This window comes from Macaca nemestrina, chromosome 4 (genome assembly GCF_043159975.1).
Source record: "Macaca nemestrina isolate mMacNem1 chromosome 4, mMacNem.hap1, whole genome shotgun sequence".
Classification (NCBI taxonomy): Eukaryota; Metazoa; Chordata; class Mammalia; order Primates; family Cercopithecidae; genus Macaca; species Macaca nemestrina.
In genome coordinates, this window is record NC_092128.1 from 29,313,998 (window position 1) to 29,336,081 (window position 22,084).

Consider the following 22,084-nt stretch of genomic DNA (forward strand, 5'->3'; position numbering starts at 1 on the left):
CCAGGCTGGAGTGCAGTGGCTGGATCTCAGCTCACTGCAAGCTCCGCCTCCCGGGTTTACACCATTCTCCTGCCTCAGCCTCCCAAGTAGCTGGGACTACAGGCGTCCACCACCTCGCCCAGCTAGTTTTTATTTTATTTTATTTTTTAGTAGAGACGGGGTTTCACTGTGTTAGCCAGGATGGTCTCGATCTCCTGACCTCGTGATCTGCCCGTCTCGGCCTCCCAAAGTGCTGGGATTACAGGCTTGAGCCACCGCGCCTGGCCGAGATTTAAATGTTTTTATCATGTATGTTGCAAACATTCTTTGATTGTTTGAATTCCTACTAATTGTTCGTTCTTTCTTTCTTTTCTTTTCTTCTCTTTCTTTTCTTTCTTTCTTTCTTTTTTTTTTTTTTGAGACAAGGTCTTGCCCTGTCACCCAGGCTGGAGTGCAGTGTGGCTCACTGCAGCCTCAACCTCCTGGGCTCAAGTGATCCTCCTGTCTCAGCCTCTCAAATAGCAGAGACTACAGGCATGCACCACCACACCAAGCTAATTTTTCATTTATACTACAGATGGGGGTGTCACTATGTTGTCCGGGCTGGTCTTGAACCCCTGGGCTCAAGTGATCTGCCCACCTTGGCCTCCCAGAGTGCTAGGATTACAGTCTTGGGCCACTGCACCCAGCCACCATTTTTGAGAGGTAGGAGGGAGGTGTTCGGTGTGTTTTTTAAGGCATCCCACTTCTTTTCGGGTAAGGGAGGTGTTTTCATCTGTTTTTTATTTTGTTTTATTTTGTTGTGTTGCCTGCATGGCCCTCTTCATTAAGACTTTATCTTTAAAAGATCCCCATGGACTAATACGAGAAGATATGTGAATCTGCTGAGCTTAGACTTTTTATATATTTTATCCACACATGAGACCCTCTCAGTTAAGTAATTGTATGAATTCTTTAATATACCTTTTAGTATTTGTCAGCGGGTTGTATTATCTTATTTGCAGCTAGTTAGCCTTCAGTAAACTAAGTGCAGCATGGTGAGCCCTGTGGCCAGCTGGGCCTGAGCCACAGCACTGCAGGAAGTCTGGTGGGTTGCTTCAGCTCGCCACCTGTGTGCCCTCAAAGCAGCTGGAGAAATGGGCTTTTTGTCACTGAGGTTGAGTTCAAATTAATTATTTTATTATTTCATTATATTTTATTTTGTTTTATTTGAGATGGAGTCTTCCTCTGTCGCTCAGGCTGGAGTACAGTGATGCAGTCTCAGCTCACTGCAACCTCTGCCTCCTGGGTTCAAGCAATTTTCCTGCCTCAACCTCCCAAGTATCTGGGATTATACAGGCGCCCACCACCAAGCCCGACTAATTTTTGTATGTTTAGTAGAGACAGGATTTCACCATGTTGACCAGGTTGGTCTTGAGCTCCTGACTTCAAGTGATCCACCCGCTTCAGCCTTCCAGAGTGCTGGGATTACAGGTGTGAGCCGCTGTGCCCGGCTCAAATTAGTTATTTTAGAGAATATTACTTTTAATCTCAAAACTGTTTCTTTGAAGTCTGCCTGCCTATCTGATTGGTGTTATTGAAGTTTTCCTTGAGAATAACTGCTTGGTTGTGTGCAGCGTAGGACTCTTTACAGGTTTTTGACTACTCTTCCTTTCTTGTAGAATTTCACTGTCTTTTAATGTTTACAGACTGTAAGCAGGATAAAATTTAAAAATTCAACCATTATTAACATTGCTGCTTTGTAGGAGCTGGTAAAGGAGTGGAAGGTAAAGATCTATTAGTTATGGTGTCTAATACACCGTTGAGGAAAATCTGTTAACCCCAAATTATTAAGTACCTAAAGAAATCTGGAGATCTTAATTTATTTGCCCTATTTCAGGCCTTAACAACAACAACAAAAAAACTACCTAGTTTTTGTACATATAGTAGATACCCACCACCACCACCAAAAATAATTGTTGAATGAACAAGGTGAAATTTTATGGTTGGCTTTATTTTGAGCACATATTGTAAAATTCATGACTTACGTGGCAGTTCATGACGAATTCAATACAGTTCCTAAAGTCAACCGATGGGATTTTGAAAGGTCAACAGCTGCTTTTCTCTAGTAGTCAAGGATGCGAATAACATGGTCGAAATTCCCAGGAGTTTCAACTGTAATGACTAAAAGTGCAGGGAAGGAGATCTGTGTAAGTCACAGAGAGAGAATCATCAGTTCTGGACAACAATCAACTTAAGATTTTTGTCCATCTTTTCCTCTAGGTGTGAAGAGGATTTTTCTTCCTTTCCTTTCATCCCTGTTCCTTAAAGAATTACAGAACAGATAAATACCTTAGACAGTAGTGACTATCCCTGTGATTTTCAGCTTGGAAAGCCAGGAGTCCTCCCCCAGAGGGGAGAGGGATGGTGAAGGAAGTTTGGATAGCATGCTTCTGGAGGGTGCAGAATTTTGATTGACAGATAATCATTGTACATATTCATGGGGTGTATAGTGATATGTTTTTTGGTTTTTTTTGTTGTTGTTTGTGTTTTGTTTTTGTTTTTGTTTGAGACAGAGTCTCGCTCTGTCACCCAGGCTGGGGTGTAGCAGCGTGATCTCGGCTCACCGCAGCCTCCACCTCCCGGGTTCAAGCAGCTCTCCAGGATGCAGAATTTTGATCGAGGGCAAGAGGAACTTATTGTTTGTGGGAAATTACCTACATGATTGTTTTAAGGAAACTTTCTCTGATTACAAAGGCGAGAGTACAGAGCCTTGAAGGCCATTTAGTAGATGACTGCCCTGATCCAGGGCTGGAATGATATATTGGGCTTGACATAGTTACATGCCAGGGGAAATAGAAGAAAAACTAGAGACATTTCTGGGAAACTGAATACATGGAAGAAATGAAGAACATCTAGCCAGATTCCTTCTAGAGGCTTGGAGCCTGAGAGCAAGGGCGTTAGAGTCAACCTACTCCCTTCATTAGGTGAAGGGAATGGGTTTTCAGGAAAATAATCTTAGACATGTAAAGTTTGATAAGACTATATGACTTATGAAGGACCAGTTTTATGGATTTGGTAGTTACCAGCATAGACTTCTTATTTTTCTTTCTGTCTTTATTTAAAGAGACTGGGCCTCAACTGGGCATAGTAGCTCATGCCTGTAATCCCAGCACTGGGAGGCCAAGGCTAAGAGGATCACTTGAGCCTCAGAGTCTGGGACTAGCTTGGGCAACATAGAACTTGTCTCTGCGAAAAAAAAAAAAAAGAGAGAGAGAGAGACTGGGTCTTACTGTGTCATCCAGGCTGGAGTGCAGTGGTTGTGATCATAGCTCACTATAACTTCAAACTCCTGGGCTCTAGTGATCCTCCCTCCTTAGCCTCCTGAGTAACTGGGATTACAGCTGCAAGCCACCACACCCAGTAGACTGACTTCTTTAAAATTGTAGGATTGCCTGGCACAGTGACTCACGCCCGTAATCCTAGCACTTTGGGAGTCTGAGGCGGACGGATCACCCTGAGATCAGGAGTTCGAGACCAGCCTAGCCAACATGGCAAAACCCTGTCTTTACTAAAAATACAAAAAGTTAGCTGGGCATGGTGGCATGCACCTGTAATCCCAGCTACTCGGGAGGCTGAGGCAGGAAAATTGCTTGAACCCAAAAGGCAGAGGTTCCAGTGAACTTAGATTGAGCCACTACACTCCAGCCTGGGGCAATAGAGCAAGACTCCGTCTCAAAAAAAAAAAAATTATAGGATGATGAGCTTCCCGGGGTAAGAGTGTACAAGGCTAATTCTTAAAATGCAAATGCCACAGAATTTGAGCTGCTGTGCAGGATGCTGATGTCTTTCCAGATAAGTTTTTTATTATGTGTTTTTAACAAACAGGATGTTGGGCTTCTGGGGGACAGATGGTAGAAGTAGAAAGGGGATGGGGTAGGTCGGTTTGAGAACAGAAAAATGGCTTTGGTGGTTCTTGGCACTTGGCACCACTTGGTGGTTTTTGAGTTACAGCATTTATTTTTCAGTATTAAGTCCGAAAAACAAATGAAGAATATTTAGGTAAAAGTCTCCAAAATGACTGCCTGTGTGCTAATTGTGGTTCCCAGTGAGGCAGAACATGTCAAGGTTTGGGTGTCCACAGGATTTTAACCTGAAGAAAGCAGTGTATGTTACAATTTTTTGGGGGGATTGGGCGTAGAGAGAGGGTCTTGCTTTGTCACCCAGGCTGGTATGCAGTGGCATCACAACATACTGCAGCCTCGGCCCACCCACCCGCCCCTGACTTGAGCAATCATCTCCCCTCAGCAACTACTGAGCACCTCCTCTCCTGAGTAGTTGGAACCACAGGCACATGCCACCATGCCCAATTATTGTTATTATTTATTTTATTTTATTTTTTGTAGAAACCGGATCTCCCTATGTTGCCCAGGCTATTCTTGAACTCCTGGGCTCAGGCAGTCTTCCTGCCTTGGCCTCCCAAAGTGCTAGAATTACAGACATGAACCACCATGCCCAGCTTGAAATTTTCCATTTATTTCAAAGGAAATAGAGGAAAAAGAAATAACTTGTGGTCACTGGTTCATAAATAGCCAAGAATAAAACATGAGATGTGTGATTCATCCCCTCTTGTGTTTTCTCCTTCAAGCCCTGCACCATCTCATTGTGAGTCACCTGGAGTAGGGCGATTTTACTTTAAGAGTTGGTACGTTTTTTTCAGTGTAACTCTTTTTAATTAATACATATCCTTTAAGGGATACAGGTAGCTGAAATGTCTACCCTTTGAGGATGTCATATTTGTATTAATAGTTCACTTCTCTGGTGCAATTTGAAGTATATCTTATAGTCACTTTTAGTAATGTGTGTTACTTCCCTGTAAGGAATAGCAGTGTTATACTTCTCCTTTTGCAGTGAAGAAGTTGAGATGTAGAAAGGAAGAGACCTGCCCAAAGTCTAAGAGCAAGTCAGTGGAAAGCCTGAAATTAGACTTGTGGTCTTTTAGATTTTTCATCTGTTGTTCACCACTGAGGAGCCAGCTTTCTGTTTGCTGGAGACAGTTCAGCCTAATGGAATTTGCTCTGCCGGATGTCCACAGCATGTTAGGTGGTGATTCTAACCATCCCCTAACACCCATTCTCCTCCAAAGTGGCCCTTTAGTCCCCCTCCAGAACAGATCTGCTTTTGACTGCCTGTGGTTTGGCACACCTCTGCCTAGAGATAACAGTGGTAACAGCAGTGTGCAGAAAAGAGGGAAGGGTTAGGGAAGGTCACTAAACCAGAGTCGAGCTGTTAGATGCGAACATTTTCTTGCACAAAAGAACCTACAAGCAAATGGCCCTTTCATTCCCATCTATTTGGGGATAGGGGATCATGGGCCAGGTAGTGTCTCCTGACTGTGCATTTGCACACAGGTGTCTGTATCACACACGTACAGATCCCATCCAATCCTAAACCAGAAGCCCTGGGGTAGGTGTGAAGCTACAACCTTAGGATGCTAAGCAAATTTTTGGAAAAACTCCACAGGTAATTGTGATAGACAAGCAGGACCTAGACTTAGCCCAGAACCACTGCTCTAGACTAAGTGATGCTGCTTTTGACAATAAGTTGTTATTATTTGGGAGTCTCATTCCATTGCCCAGGCTGGAGTGCAGTGATGTAATCTCAGCTCACTACAACCTCTGCCTCCCAGGTTCAAGTGATTCTCCTGCCTCAGCCTCCCAGTAGCTGGGATTACAGGTGCCCACCACCACATTTGGCTAATTTTTTGTGTTTTTAGTAGAGACAGGGTTTTGCCATGTTGGCCAGGCTGGTCTCAAACTCCTGACCTCAGGCAGTCCACCTGCCTCAGCCTCCCAAAGTGCTAGGATTACAGGCTTGAGCCACTGTGCCAAACCTGTTTTTAAATATTAAATATAAATATAAACTATATGCCTAAACTGAGATTTGAGTGTTATAATTTTAACATTAATATAAGATCAGACTGAAGAGTCAGTGCTAATGAACCACATTTTGGTTCTAATTGAGTTTAAGGCAAAAGTAAGGGCTGTTTGCTCATCATAAGCCGTTTACTCAGGGATCTTGGAACTTGCTTTAAAAGTTAAGATAGCCGAAAATGGCGTCAGCTGACTGTACTCTACAGGTTTAGGTCAACTGTATCGGGCTCTCTTCCTTTTTAAAGGAAGTTGAAGGTTAATGTTTTTAGATAAAGATCTTTGAACTGACACATTTTTATTATCACTATTATCAACACATTTTTATCGTTTTAGCATTAACAAAAATCTAGAGAAAAAATGTTCTTTATTTTTCTACAGATGAGTATCTTTATTTTATTATTGATTTATAGTTTTAGTCTTCTCTGCCAGTGTATTTATCTTGAAAGAAGACTATGCACATTTGAGAGATGCTCCTTTCAGAAACACCCTCAGGAGTAATCACTGTGTTAGCCACTAGCAGGAAAGCCTCATTGCTTTAAGATGGCCAGAGCCATCACATCCTGGCCTCCTGAAGTTGTCATCTTCACCCAAAACTAGGCCTCACGTGTTTCCTTTTCTGCTCTTCTGTTTTACAGGTATGACTCAGCACATCTGTAAAATGGATCAAAAGTGTTTTAACGCAGGAAGACAGTAGATACAAGAAGGAAGAACCAATAATTAAGGGTTCTTTTATTTGTTTGGAACAAATTCATAGGCAAAGCCTTTTATTGGTAGCTTGAAGAAACTTAAAAGTAGTAGGAAAGGGTATAAAATCTCTTTCTGGGACACGTGAAGCTCCTAGTTTTATAACATGTTATCTGTAATATTTCTCTAGCCCTAAAGCACTTCTGAACATTACTTCAGAACATAAAACCTATGCTTTGTTTTTAAAGGTTTTTGTTGTTACGTAATAGCATCCAGCTGCTAATCCTTTTGAGCAGCACCTGTAATAATAATATGGCAGGAGGAGCCTTCCGTTCACGGTGTGCGGGTGTCTGCGGGTTGCCTCCTGCGGTGGAGTGGTGTGGAAACAAGCACATGGCCTCTGTGAATAGCCACAGAAACACCTGAACGTCCTTTGCTTAGCATCCTTCTTTGCACTTGTGAGAGATTCTTTGGGGAGGATGTGATCATCTCTGATCCATGGATTTAGCTTCCCTGCCAACGATGGTGTGCGATTTTTGACCTAGAGACACGGGGAGCTTGTGCCTTCGTGAAAGTTGGGGCAGTGTGTGTTTTATCCATTAGCAGAGGCAGCATAATGGATGAGCTCAGGTTTGAGTTCCAGATCCATACGTAAGCTCTGCGTGCCTCAGTTTCTCCATCTGTAAAATGGTACCTACCTCATTGGAAGAGTGCCTTGCTTGTAGTAAGCACTATGTAAGCATTAACCTGCCATTACTGTTAATGGGCCAGGCGCAGTGGCTCACACCTGTAATTCCAGCACTTTGAGAGGCCGAGGTGGGCAGATCACAAGGTCAGGAGATCGAGACCATCCTGGCTAACACGGTGAAACCCCATGTCTACTAAAAATACAAAAAAATTAGCAGGATGTGGCGGCGTGCGCCTGTAGTCCTAGCTGCTGGGGAGATTGAGGCAGGAGAATGGCGTGAACCCGGGAGGCGGAGCTTCCAATGAGTGGAGATCTCACCACTGTACTCCAGCCTGGATGACAGCAAGACTCCGTCTCAAAAAAAAAAAAAAAAAAAAAAAAAAAAAAAAAATTACTGTTAATGTAACTATTGTTTGACTCTTCCCTGTTCTGGGATCACATTAAATTGTAAAACTGCTATTTTTTATTTTTGTTTTTGTTTTTTTGAGATGAAGTTTTGCTCTTGTTGCCCAGGCTGGAGTGCAATGGTGCATATCTCGGCTCACTGGGTTCAAGAAATTCTCCTGCCTCAGCCTCCCAAGTAGCTGGGATTACAGGCACCCGCCACCACACCCAGCTAATTTTTGTATTTTTAGTAGAAACGAGATTTCACCATGTTGACCAGGCTGGTCTCAAACTCCTGACCTCAGGTGATCCAACCCATCTCAGCCTCCCAAAGTGTTGGGGTTACAGTTGTGAGCCACTGTGTCTGGCCTATAAAACTTAATTTGCTTACCTTTTGGCATTTTCTACCACTGCCTTAATAACTCACCCACCCAAGGATAAAGATAAGAAAATAAAAACATTTTCAGACTTTTCATGTTTTATTGGATATTTCAAACATACACCAAAATAGAAAGGACATATTTACAGGAAAATGTTATTTTTATTTTATTTATTTATTTGAGACAGGGTTTCACTCATTCACCCAGGCTGGAGTACTGTGGTGCAATCTCGGCTCACTGCAACCTCCACCTTCCCAGGTTCAAGCAGTTCTTCTGCCTCAGCCTCCCAAGTAGCTGGGACTACAGGCATGCGCCATCACGCCCAGCTAATTTTTGTGTTTTTTAGTAGGTACGGGGTTTCACCATGTTGGCCAGCCTGGTCTCGAACTCCTGGCCTTATGTGATCCACCCACCTTGGCCTCCCAAAGTTCTGGGATTGCAGACGTGAGCCAAAAATGTTGATTTTTAAAGACAAAAGAAATGTCATTTGAAATGTGAAAAGTAGAAGTTACACACCTATTGCCTTGACGTAGCTTTTTAAAATGTTCGTCTTATGCATACACACTGTACATAGTTGTAGTTCTAGAAAACATACCATTTTATGGCCTTTCTCTACCCAGCATTCAAGTATAAGCATTTTTTTCCATTGAAAACTACTTGTTTTCAATGTAGTTGAAACAAGTACATTGTTTCAACAAGTAGTTTTCAATGGTTTTGTACCATAATAATTGTTTCCCTTTTTAAAAAATATATAAATGAAACATTGGTGAAAATCTTACTGCAGATAGTTTGGGGGTTATCTAGGAAGGTGATTTTTGTTTTGCTTTTTTGATTAAGAGTGTCAGCATTTCTTTCGTGGTACATGAGAACCTTACTATAAAGTGGCTCTTTAGGACTGTTCTGAAGTCAGCCTTATGAAGGTGAAATAAACCCTGATGAAATCACCCCAAGTCTGTGGCTTTTGTTATAAGGCAGAGCTGCTCTATGTCAATACCTGGTGTGTGAGAACAGGACGTGGTAGCTGTCATGGGGCCCTCTAGCCCATCATTCTCTAGACCTGCACTGTCCAATACAGGATCTACTAGCCATTTGTGGTTATTTAAATTTAATTAGAATTAAATAAACAAAATTAATTTCCTTATTCACACTGGCCATATTTTGAGTGCTCAGTAGCCACTTGTGGCTAGTGGCTATTGATTTAGATGGGGCACATATAAAACGTTTTTATCACTGCAGAAAGTTTGGTTGAGTAACACAGCTCTAGATTATTCTCTAACTGCTCAGCTTCTTAACCTTACAGTGGTAAGAGCCACCTCTTAGGTAAGATTTTCTAGAGCAAAGTTGGGCAGACCTTGGGTACTTGTTTTTGTATGTGTAGTTTTATAGAAATACAGCCACATTGATTTGTTGACCTATACTCTGGCTGCTTTTGTGTTAACAGTGGCAGAGCTGAGTTTTGAATAGATACGACAGAGACCATATGTGGCCTGCAAAGCCTAAAAGTATTTGACCCTTTACAAAAAGGTTTGCCTACCCCTTTTATCTAGATCAGGGTTTCTCAACCTCAGAACTGATGACATTTTGGTCTAGATAATCGTTTGTTGTGGGACTGTCCTGTGCGTTGTAGGTGTTTAGCAGCTTCCCTGGCCTTCACCCACCAGATGCCAGTAGCACCCCTTAGATATGACAACCAAAAATGTCTCTAGACATTGCCAAATTCCATGGGGAGCAAAATCACCCCTGCCTGAGAACCACAGATCTCAAGCAGTGTGGCTTGGCGAAGCATTCGTCTGTAATACTGCAGAGGAGCGCCCATTGTTAAAAGAAAAATGTGTTGAAAGAGTTGACTAAATTAACGAGTAGTTTTGTATGCTACTTAATATACTTCAGCATTGTCTGCAGAAACAGGAATGTTTGATATAAAACATGACAAAGTCGCTGGAGTGGGGCAGAGTCATGGAAGCGTTCTCATGTCCTATTTCTCAGGGGTGCCACAGTTCACTGAGGAGCAGAGAGTGGAAGTTACAGCATCTCTGAGCTGTGGGGCATGTGGGTTGTGTTATATCCAGGTTCTCAGGGCCTGCTTTTCTAAAACGCTGGGTAACTGCAGGTGTTTGTTGTTTGCTAACTGTGTGTAGATATCATCTGTGTATGCCTGGCAAGAAAGGAGTTAATGTCACGTCTGTAATCCCAGCACTTGGGGAGGCTAAGATGGAAGGATCACTTGAGTCCAGGAGTTCAAGAGCAACCTGGGCAGCATAGGGAGACCCTGTCTCTATTAAGAAAAAAAAAAAAAATTTAGCCGGGCATAGTGGCACATGCCTGTAGTCCAATTTCCTTGGAAGACTGAGGCTGGGAGGTTGGCTTGAGCCCAGGGGTTTGAAGTTGCAGTGAGGTATGATCACACCTGTGCATTCCAGCTTGGGCAACAGAGTGAGATCCTCTCTCAAAAAAATCTTTTTTAAATAAATAAATGTAGTAGATTGGTGCTTATCTGTCTTATGAATATTTGTGGTTTTATGTGGTCCATGTAATTCCTATCCTCATTACCCAGAATAGTTGAAAAATTGGTTGTATTAACCTCCATTAGAAGTTGCAAGAATTGAATTAAATGTCAAGTCCTATAAAATTGTGTTCAAGGCTGAGCACAGTGGTTCACACCTGTAATCCCAGCACTTTGGAAGGCCGAGGCTGGCAGATCACTTGAAGTCAGGAGTTCGAGACCATCCTGGCCAACATGGTGAAACCCCATCTCTACTAAAAATACAAAAATTAGCCAGGCGTGGTGGCAGGTGCCTGTAGTGCCAGCTACTTGGAAGGCTGAGGCAGGAGAATCTCTTGAACCTGGAGGCAGAGGTTGTAGTGAGCCGGGATTGCACCACTGCACTCTAGCCTGGGCAACAGAGCGAAAAAACAAAACCAAACCAAACAAAAAAAACTATCTTCAATTCTTTTAAGACCCAGCATTTGAATACCTTTCACAGTGGGGGGTTTTGTAAGCTGTAGAAAATGGCTATGTGAAATAGCCATAGAAATAGAGTGAAATAGAATTGGGAAAATTGTCTTTCAAAGTGAGTATCAGGTATATCTTTATCTCGTTCTTCAAATTAAAATTAAAAATTTTAATTGGTATTGAAATGAATGTGTAATACAGGTCACATGTACTAGAGCACACTTGTATGGAGAATCATCCCCATGTAGTTAAATATCTAAGAAGGTAAGCAGGTTGACTACTGAATGCAGGTGAATTTTAGGTGAACTTGTATTTCCTGTGCATGACATGTTTCTGTTTGGTTTTTCAGATCTTACCAATATATTTGAGTCCTTCCTGCCCCAGTTGTTGGCCTATCCTAACCCCATAGATCCTCTCAATGGTGACGCTGCAGCCATGTACCTCCACCGACCAGAAGAATACAAGCAGAAAATTAAAGGTAAGAGGGTGCATAGTTTACCTAGAGACAAAAGAACTTAAATCTGTTGGGCTTCAGTCATTAAAAGTCCTTCTTAAATTACTTAGTTCCTAATACTTTTTCTCGGGCCTAAAAAGAGACAGCTGTGGGCTGAAGGTAGCACTCACCAACCTCGGGTGGTAGTAGCACCAGTTTGCTCATCCTTTAGGATTTAGAATCCTCTTTTCCCATTCTTGAAACAGTTTACATGCTGATGGGATGTGAGTTTGATTTAAATGAAGATAAGTTTGCGAAAGAACATATAGCTGGCCATGGTGGCTCACACCTGTAATCCCAGCACTTTGGGAGGCTGAGGCGGGCGGATCACGAGGTCAGGAGGCCGAGACTAGCCTGGCCAACGTGGTGAAACCCCATCTCTACTAAAAGTACGAAAATTAGCCGGGTGTGGTGGCACGCGCCTGTAGTCTCAGCTACTCGGGAGGCTGAGGCAGGAGAATTGCTTGAACCGGAAAGCAGAGGTTGCAGTGAGCCTAGACTGTACCATTGTACTCCAGCCTGGGTGACAGCAAGATTCTGTCTTTAAAAAAGAAAAAAAAAAATCTAAAACTCCACCTGAATTCATTGGATTGTCCATTTTACCTCTGTTACTTTTCATAGTGAAAAGTCTAGATACATGAAGCTCCACCAAGAAGCAAAGGAATTCAAAGTGTATAATATACCTGCTGTTTTTAACCAATGGCAGGTATTAGTATCTAGCCCGTTTTTCACATGATGGGCCCGTCTGCATAGCAGTCCAGAATGTTGGCTTCCTCAAAATGTGTGGCCTATCTGAGGTACATTTGCAAGAGGTGGCAGTAGAAGTAATTTACCAGAGCTTGAATGTGCAGGTCTTCACTCTGAAATGTGCAGGTATGAGGCAAACAGGGACTATTCATGAAACAATAGCTTTTCTTCTGTTTGTTTTCTAATTCTTCTTCCAAGGTCTCTATAGGGTATTGTTTGGAGCTTTTGTTGAGATAAAGCAGAAATAAATTTACTATAATTAAGTAGATCTCAAGTGCTTTGCAAATTAATATCTAATTTATGTAGCAAAATATATAGCTGAGCAAACATGTATTTGAAGAAAAAGGCAGTTTCAGCCAGATAAAGTGCTATTATGAGACTGTATTAAAATTGCGAAATAGGAATCACTTAGCAATGTCTGCAAACCACAGATATCTTGGAGCAGAGTATATTTCTCTAGTTCACATATGCATTCCGTCTCAACAATTTAGCAGTAGCCCTGTTTCAGTACATATCTGCTATAGTCCCATTTACAAAAAGAACCCAGCCTGCATTTATCTTAGAATGGCTCACTCCAGGGTACGGACCCCCGGCCTTAGGAAATGTTCATGTTGGCTATCATTTTGTCTTTCTTAGAAATCTGAGAAAATCATGGCCATCAGACCTGAGCTCACCCCCAGTTCCTACTGTACCTTGATGTCTTCTCCCCTCCCCCTACATCTTTTCTTTGTTCCTGTGGGAAATAAGAGACACTCTTCCTCATTTCTCAAACTCACTCCCACCACCAACCTGTGATCTTGTTTCCCCAACCCCCCGCCCCTCCCAACGCAGTCTTCCTCCTGCACCTGCCAGAGGTCTCCCTGTTTCAGAAGCGGTGATCTGCTCCTGTGGGCTCCCTTAGGAGTCATGCTGTTTATTCCCTTTCATTTTCAAACTTGCATCCTCACCGTAAACTCCTCTAATTTTTTCCCCTCCTCTGCTTAATCTGTGCCCTCATTTCTTCCCAATCCTTTGGACTCTTCTCAGGTTCCATTTTGCTGGACCTCTCTGCAAGTGTTATATTCTACCCTAACCTTTCTGGAAAATTCTCATTCCATTTCCTCAATGTGGTCATTCACTTAGGACTTGGTCCCTGGGCTCCGTCTCTTCCTCTCACCCCTGGGGACCTGCTTCACCTCTCACAGCTTCAGTCAGTCCCCTCCAGGGAGATGATTTCTCAATGTGTGTGTCTAGGCCTGGCCTCTCTCCCAAGCTGCTGCTGGACATTTCCATTTGTGTGGCAGTCACCACCAACTCAACACACCTAACACAGTCAGCGTTCATATTTAGTTGGCAGTGTCTTGTAGTGCATGTCTGAAAACGTGTTTAAATATTGGATAGCCCATAGCACTGGGCACCATTGGAGCTGTCTAAAGCTGTCACTTCCCTGCTCAGAACCCTTTGCTGGGTGACATCTTTGCCTGCCATTCAGGGCTCTCTGATACTGAGTGGAATCTACCTCTTTGCCTTTACTCCTTTTTTTTTTTTTTTTTTTTTTTTTTGAGAAAAGGTCTCAAATATAGCTCTCCCTCTCTCTTTTTTTTTCGAGATGGAGTCTTGCCCTGTTGCCTAGGCTGGAGTGCAATGGTGCGATCTCAGCCCACTGTAGCCTCTGCATCCCGGGTTCAAGTGATTCTCCTTCTTCAGCCTCCCGAGTAGCTGGGATTACAGGCGTGTGCCACTACGTCCGGCTAGTTTTTTGTATTTTTGTAGAGATGGGGCTTCACCATGTTGGCCAGGCTGGTCTCGAACTCCTAACCTCAGGTGATATACCCACCCTCCCAAAGTGCTGGGTTTACAGGCTTGAGCCGCTGCACCTGGCCATAGTTCTCTCTTAAGGTTGTGTTTAAGCATCCCAGCCACTTACTTTCAGCAAAGCAAAGCCTTTCCCTGGAGTGACCTCTGCTATGTCGTAGCTGGCAGGACTTGGAAGTCAGTGTGGCTGGGACTGCCTCAGCCGTTTTTCTTCTGTAACTGCTTCCCTCTGGTGACACCTAGCAGCTCCTTCCTTTTATCTTCCTCTGTTTCCTCCTCCTCATTGGTGACCTCGCTTTTCCTTTCCCTATCCCAAAGGCCTTGTCCTAAGTACTTAATATACATTTGTTTCCTTGAATATATTAAAGAGGGCTGATAGTATCAAATTCTAGTGTCAAAAAAAACAATGTCAATATGTAGCTTCTACAAAGGAAGACGCAAAATAGCCAACCCATTAGAGGTTAAAAATAAAATTGTTAAAGTTTGAATAAACATTTATTTCACTCAAAAATGTAAATTAAGGTAAATTCCTACCTAATCATGGGCTACTTTAATCTCATCAAAATCATTAGCATAAAGTTTTGTTATAATGAATTTGAAGGGCTCTAAGTCTCAAGTCTGCAAATCTTTTCTGTAAAGGACCACATTGGCCAGATGTGGCCTTTATCACACGTTCTGTTTATTTTTTTAAGACAATCTTTAAAATATAAAAACATTCTTAGCTAGGCCCTGTGCTAGTTATTCAAATCCGGTAGGCCCATTTGGCCATTCCGCTTATCTTCCTATTGCAGTGAGTCCCTGCAACTCTATAGGAGGAAAAACAAAGCCACAGGGTGTGTTTTTGTGTGGCTTGCATTTTGAATAGGTTTCTGTCTTGTCTTTTCCTATTATGTGTAGGTTATTCACTTGAAAACAGAGTTTTTAGGAACAAGTTTGTTTATTCAGCAGTTCTTAAAAGCAGTTTCAGCAGTCTTATTCAGCCTAGGGTTCCACCAAGGCTGTAGCAGTGGAAATCTACCTTCAGGTAAATTATACATGGAAAAGCCACCCAGAGCCAAGTGGTGTCTCCATATAGCAGCTTAGTCCTGAGCAGATTGAGCCATGGTTTTGCCAGCTGTTTCAAAAACCTGACAGGCAGGATCTGTTTAGACTAAAATCGATTCCTAAAATAATAGACCTGGGCTGACTGTAATGATGTAACTGCAGATCTAAAAATGATGGGGGATTTCCTTATAAAATTACTATGGAATCATGACTAGTCCTGTCTGTACTATCTGGGAGGTGAAAGTAAAAAGAAAGCATGGGGCTCCCATTTCCCCCGTCGCTGAAGAGTTCTTGGGGTGCTGCAGCGCACATATTCCCCTGCAAGCTGAGCCTGCTGTGTTGCTCTTCCCAATATCCCTTCCCTCAGGGGGCAAAATGCAGAAACCCTGTCCCAAAGAAGTCTCCTTGTGGGATTCCCCTTAGCTGTAGTGACCATGATTACTGTCATCTTTGTCCCCCCGGTGTTCAAGGTAAGTTTGAACCTCCCCAGCCTTGCCAGCTTTTTGGGGTCGCCAAGCACATGCCTACCCACTCACTGCACTTGTTGTCTTTCTCCCACCCGGTGCAGAGTACATCCAGAAATATGCCACGGAGGAGGCACTGAAAGAACAGGAAGAGGGCACCGGGGACAGCTCATCGGAGAGCTCTATGTCTGACTTTTCCGAAGATGAGGCCCAGGATATGGAGTTGTAGTAGAAAAAGCACCTGCTTTTCAGAAAGACTATTATTTCCTAACCATGAGAAGCAGACTATAATATTCATATTTAAACAAAGCAATTTTTTTTATTACTAAACAAGGTTTTTATGAATAATAGCATTGATATATATATATTATATATCACCCTTTAGATCTTGATTTCTTGGTCATTTCTCAACCTGAGGTGCATAGCATATTCCCACATTCCATTTGGTAGCAATATGCGGTCCGAATGCATGCATTCATGAGTCCATGTGGCCAAGTCAGCCTGTGTGCTACTGAACTGTCAAAGGAAATAGCCGCTCTGATAGGTAGACATGAGTAAAAAGAACAGGAAAAAATCGCTTCTTGTATTGATGGTTCCAAAGAAACAAACCAAACCAACCAGCTCTTGGATGTGAAGATAAAATAGTGCTTTTTCAAAATGGAAAGGAAAAACTTGGGGAGGAAGAGGCCTGCTGTGGGGGCATTAGAGCCAGCCACATAAGAATCAGAGCCGCTCCTTCCTGTGAATCCTAGGTGGCCCTATGTCTTCTGTGGAGTTACAGTATATAAAACAGGGAGCTAATTAGAGTATTAAAACGTAAAACCATTTTTTTGACTCTGATTTTAAGTACATTTTTATATGTCAGTTCCTGCCCTTCACACTACCAGGCCCTGCAGCCACAGTGTTCTGTTGGAGAAACTTGGAGAAGTATTTTCTGAACCGGTTCTTTTTCTTGGGGTAGAACTTGTAATCCAGACCTGTTTTTGAAAGGACAGCACAGGAGGAGAAAAGTGACTGGGACGATGCTTCCTCTCATCCAAAACACATGCAGAGTCACATCCTCGTCCTAGTGTTTGGCAGTTTGAGACCGCTACCCTGAACTTACGAGCTTTAAATAAGAGGGTTGTGTTTTCGGGGGGTTATTTTTTTTTTGGTGTGTGTGTGTGTGTGTTGTGCTTAGAAAGGTTGCAGATTTCATCTTCACCTACCAAGAGGCGGCTGCCTCCTTGGACAAGCCGCTCATGGACCATTAGACTTGAGAAGAAGACCCATGTGGTAATGCAAAGCCCTGGGTACTTGGGTGTTTTGGTTTGGTTTTCCCTTTTTCTGCTGCTCTTGGCAGCAGCCTGGTCATCATCTGCTTGTGGGAGTGGGAAATGGGTATTTTAGACCCAACACAGGTTCTAAATTTAAAACGAATAATAATTGGAACAAATAAAGGTTTTTGTACCCAGAGTGATTCTACATGGGAAAAACAAACCAACTTTTTTCAGAGAGTGACCGAATAGGAAGAAGGGATTCAGAAATACGATGTTGTAGAACATGCCTTGCAGGAAGAAAATGTTTTCTCTCCTGTGTATGTTAAGAGGAAATCAGTTTAAAATGCCTGCTAATCAAATGTCGACTCAGCTAACCATATGTCCAGGTTGCTGCAGAGTTTCTTTCAAATCTCAGTGTTGCCTGCTGAACTTGGAGGGGAGTTTGGAGAAATCTTAGACAGCAGCTCTGTATTTTTTTGCCGCAGCCAATAAGATAATAGCAGAATTAGCCAATCCTAAAACCTTCTAAAGACGATTTTTGAGCATCCCACTGGGATTATTTAATTTTTCTTTTTGACGTGTGTTTTTAGTTTAGAAGTGCTGTATTCCACAAGGTTTAAGTCAGTGAGGTTGGAAGATACCCTCTTTTTTTATTCAAAAAGCACAATCAATCTTTTCTTTGAAAATCTATATAAAGTACAACTTGCTTTTAGCATGATTATTTTCCTAAATAAAAAGACAAAGAATTTACATTTATGTTAATTACGGGCATGAAGCAAAAGGTTTTCTTTAAAAAAAAAAAAAAAAAGTGCAGTGATGTAGGGCTGTGGTTAGTTAACCGCACTGAGTTATCCATCTAGCATCTGTGGCTTGCTGGAAGGGTAGTATTAACTATTTAACATGTAATGGTGTACTTCACTCTTACCTAGCACGCTGTCTTCTCATTGCTTTGGGGGAGGGAGGGTCTCTGCTGGCACTGTCTAACTTGCTTACCTGCTGACTTTGCAGTTTGCTTGTGCTATGACATTTATTGTAGGTGCTATTTAGGGTAGGCTTAAAGTGCTGGGTGGTGATTTGAGTTCAAACAATAAAAAATTGTATTTTTTCAATATTGTATAAACAATAGTGTTCTAATTACCTTAAAAAAAATAATGACCAGTTAAGAATTGCTTTTGATCTTGTCAAAAAACCGAGTAGACCCCAGTTTCGGGAAGGTGTGTGAGCAGTGTCATGGCTCTGCCCCTTACCTAATCCCACATCTCTCTAATGATAAGACATTGGCTCGCCTCTGACCAGAGCCCCAGCACCAGAGAGCGGAAGGTGCAGAATTGTCAAATGACCTGCTGGGGGAGGTTGTAGGAGTTAAGCAGATTTGAGTGTGGCCGCAGAGTGTGTGTGTGTGTGTATATGTGTGCACACGTGCGAAGAGAGTGTGAGCGAGAGAGTGTCCATCTAAGTCTGTATGATGAAGGTGGGATAAGGCTCCTCTCTTAGCGCTGGAAGCTCCTGTAATTGCCGCATAGATCCCACTATGCCCTCTTGCTCTGTGCAAGTCTGTCCTGTCCGGGCACTAACCTTGGTCCCATGCATGTTTACATTCTGGGTGGGGCTTCGCCTCTCCGCTGGGAAACTGACTTTTGCTGGGTTGAACAGAGTCTCTTCTTATGCTTTTTGTCCCTTCCCTGCGCCTGGGAGAGGTGTGAGTAGGAACCCAAAACATACAGGTACAGAAAGATCTGGAAGAAGGCCTGGCAGTGAATCTGAGGACTCTGGGCCCCCTATAATAGATGGTAGCGTAAGTCTGGAGCAGGGGTGTTTCACCACCAGATGCCTTTCCAGGCTGCCCTTCCAGCACTCAGAAGAGCATCCAGATCCCTGGACAGAGGCTGTACATTCTTGGCTTTAGAGGTGGTGGCAGCGGCAGCAGGTCAGAGCCACTTCTGGCGGTTTCCCTCCCCTTTTTAGTGCTTTAGTGCCCATAGTTTTTGGATCCTCATGTTTTACCAGCGCAAGCCATTCTTCGCCCCTGTTCGCATAACTGAGCTCAAGCTCTTGCCAAACACCAACAAGCAAGATGGTTGCAACCTGGCAACATTGAATCCACCGCCCTTAGGCTCCCTCTGGAAGCCCCAGCACCAGGGGCTTATGGGCACAGGGTCAGTGGTGGCCATCCTGGACACTGGCATTTGGCTTTGTCTTCAATCTCATCGCCCTCCTTGAGGTTACTGTGCAGTTTCAACCAGCATTTTATACTAGTGAGGTCATTATCAGGAGTTGCCATATCATCTCTCCAGTACCTAACATTTCTCATCCTCTTCAAAAGCTGTTCTGACTGCCAGCTGGCTGATCTAAGCTCCTGAGGAATGTCTCCTCTCAAAGGCATTTTTCCCTCCAAAGGCCCCCAGAAGTCCTAGTTGGCATTGGCCTGGCACGTGCTTTATATTAGGCCTCCCGTTGGGATGGCTGAGAATCATGAAAGACAGATCCTCCGCTAGCCTCAATGGGTCATTTCTAGACACCAAGTCTCTGGGAACTAGTGTTTGATTTTAAATGGCATATGGCCCTTCTTGTTTCAGTGACTTAGAAAAGTAAAAGCCACTTACAAAAGTTAGCAAGATTTTTTATCGACTTCCCACCTGGGCTCCTAGCCTTGTTGAATGAAATCAAATATCTCTGATTGGGCGCAACGAACTGCATTTCTTTGGACTTCCGAATCCATGTTTATGCTTTCTCTGGCCCCTTAACACCTCGGCGATTCCGTTAGGGATGGGATGAGTGGGAGGAAGCCCTTTGAGAAGGGGGAATCGGCCCTGTGGTGCGCAGGTTTTCCACTCATCTGAGGAAGGGCCAGGGCTCTGAACTTAGCCAAACACTCATCTTGGCTGTGGGCTTGGGAAGAAATGGCCATTATTTATGGATTGTATTTGGTACATATTGTGTGATACTTGAAAAGATAAAAGGGACTGCCAGCCCGTAACTGAAATCTGAAGCTTCTTATCGCTTATTTTTCCTTGCCCTGTCTCCTCCCTTCCACCTTTCTTCTTGCATTGTGATGATCTAGTAGGCATGTCTGTCAACAGGACACATGCCTCCTCTGACTATAACCTCTTAATAGTTGTGTATAATGAAAACTGTAAACTTTTTTAAATAAACGTGTATATACCTTGGCAAATGGCTGGACCTTGATCAATAAGATAATAGCCCTCATGATTACTGTCAGCTGGTTTTCTAAAATACCCTCTCTGTTCTGGCTCCTTTGAGTAGCAGACGCTGGCTTCTTCTGGCTGAGCAGCTCTTGGAATGCAGGTGACTAAATTAGTTTGGGAAGGGAGTGGCACCCTTAGGCAGTGATAACCTAGAGGCTCTGCCCAGAGGCCTGTCCTTGAACCTGGAACTCAGATGCAAGACTGCTGGCTATGAACGGGGCTGTGAGACTCCTCCACTAGAGCCTTGTAAAGCCCGAAGGTCCCTATCTACCCCATGCCTAAACCTTCTAAGCCCTGTCAACTCACACCCAGTGAGGATACTCCGAGGCCTGGAGTTCACGGACAGTGCAGCTTCCTGCCGGGGCTGATCTGCCTAAACAGGTGGTCCTCTGCCAAGTGCTACGCCTCCTGGGAGATGAGGACGGTGGGTTTTGCATGGGAAAACGCTTATCGCTGGATTAGACCAGCATTTCGATTGCTTTCTAAAGCGTTTGCTCTCGGTTACCACCAGATGGCGATACTGCTCAGTCTAATGGAGACGGTTTTGTTAGCAGGACCTTAAGACAAAGGAAATACTTTTGCTTTGTTCGTGTGTTCTCATTCCATCTCTTTTCCACTGTTTTCTCCTTGTTCATTCCCCTAAACTCCTTTTTCTCCTTCCCTACATCCTGATGCATACTCCTCAGTTGGCCCGGCTTCATACCTACCTGCCAGATTGAATGAGGTGGGACTGCTGAGGAATGGTGTGCCAGTGCCTGCTCCCTCCCCACTGGCAGGGAACCCCCTAGCTACCCTGGATGCCTCCAGAGCCCAGAAGCAAAACGTTTAAGACCCTCTTTGTGGGTGGCACTCACGGGCCCTTTAGCCAAAGGACTGAACCACAGAGCCATGAGTTCAAGTCCCAGCCCTTCCATTAACCAGCTGTGCAACTTCAGGCCCCTCACTGGGCTTTCATGGACCTTGGGTACTGAGCTGTAAAGCAACATCCCTAGACTAATAGGTTCTGACTCTGCCACCCTGTGACTCAACTCCACCCAGGCCGCAAAACAGTGCCCCGTCACAAGATAGAGTAACAGAGAGGATGCTAGATATTAACCACGAAACACCAAGGTTTGAACACAGGTTTAGAGTTTTTAGGCCAAAGAGCTTTGGGGGTGTAGAGCAGTTTCCATCCTAAACGGGACTTAAGAGGTACATAGGCCATGTGAACAGTCATTCCATTGATCTCACATAAGGCAGCTGCTTTTAACCCCCCCCTACTTTCCCCCCACCAAGGAGAAGTCTCAGTGCAGTCGCTGGCACTTGGGTCTCCCAACCGCCCCCCTCCGCCAACCCTGGGAATCTCACCCAGCACCACTCACCCTCGGCCTCAGTCTAGCTGCTTCCCAAGTGGCAGGTGGCTTGTCACTACCTGCCTGAGTCATCGTTCCTTTCCTGGGAAGGGGACCGGGGTTTCTGAGGCACATTGTCCTGGAAAAGAAAGCTGGTGGGCTCTGAGCCTCAAAACTTTCTTGCTGGCTCTGAAGGCTGCTCTGTCCCCCTGGGAATGAGTGCCTGTGACACTGGATCTGGGGGTGTCCCGCTCCCCACCCAGAACCAAGACAAAGGATTTTTTTCTGACTCCCACAATCCCTGGAGCTGCAGAGGCCTTGTAGCCTCCTGGCAGGCTGAAGCAGCCCTATTTGTAAGTGGCACCTCAGGGACTCACCCCCCGCTGAGCCCCAGACAGTGCAACTTGGGCCCAAGCCTGCTGTCTTGGGCCTCAGGGTGTACTGTGTGTGTGCCCCCAACTTCTTGAAACTGAAGAGTTATCCTGACCAGGGATTTAATGTTAGAAGATAAAAGATAGGAGCATTTCCCTCTGTGTGTGTGTGGCGCGCGTGTGCCTGTGCGCGTGTATGTGTACCTACGTAGTGAAGGGTGTTTATTTTCGGAAAAAGGGCACTTCTGTAGACCTGAGCTCCTCAGAGCTCTTTGGGGCTCAAGACTTGGCTCCCAGGACCTGGTGTCAAGGGGTCAGAGGTGGCAACAATGGACTTGGACTCCCTAAGAGAAAACTACACCCTTCTGGCTGTGCCTGTAGGTGACAGTGAACCT

The 22,084-nt window shown here is 44.0% G+C and overlaps 1 protein-coding gene across 1 annotated transcript in view; it reads left to right on the top strand.

Moving 5' to 3' along the window:
• LOC105471402 (ubiquitin conjugating enzyme E2 H) overlaps nucleotides 1-17,890 on the top strand; it is a 119,728-nt gene extending 101,838 nt beyond the window's left edge. Inside the window, exons 6-7 of the mRNA XM_011723879.3 lie at nucleotides 11,330-11,458; nucleotides 15,627-17,890. Of these exons, the coding sequence (XP_011722181.1) occupies nucleotides 11,330-11,458; nucleotides 15,627-15,751 (254 nt within the window). The 3' untranslated portion in view covers nucleotides 15,752-17,890. The remainder of the gene's footprint in view (nucleotides 1-11,329; nucleotides 11,459-15,626) is intronic.
• Nucleotides 17,891-22,084: the final 4,194 nt, after the last annotated feature.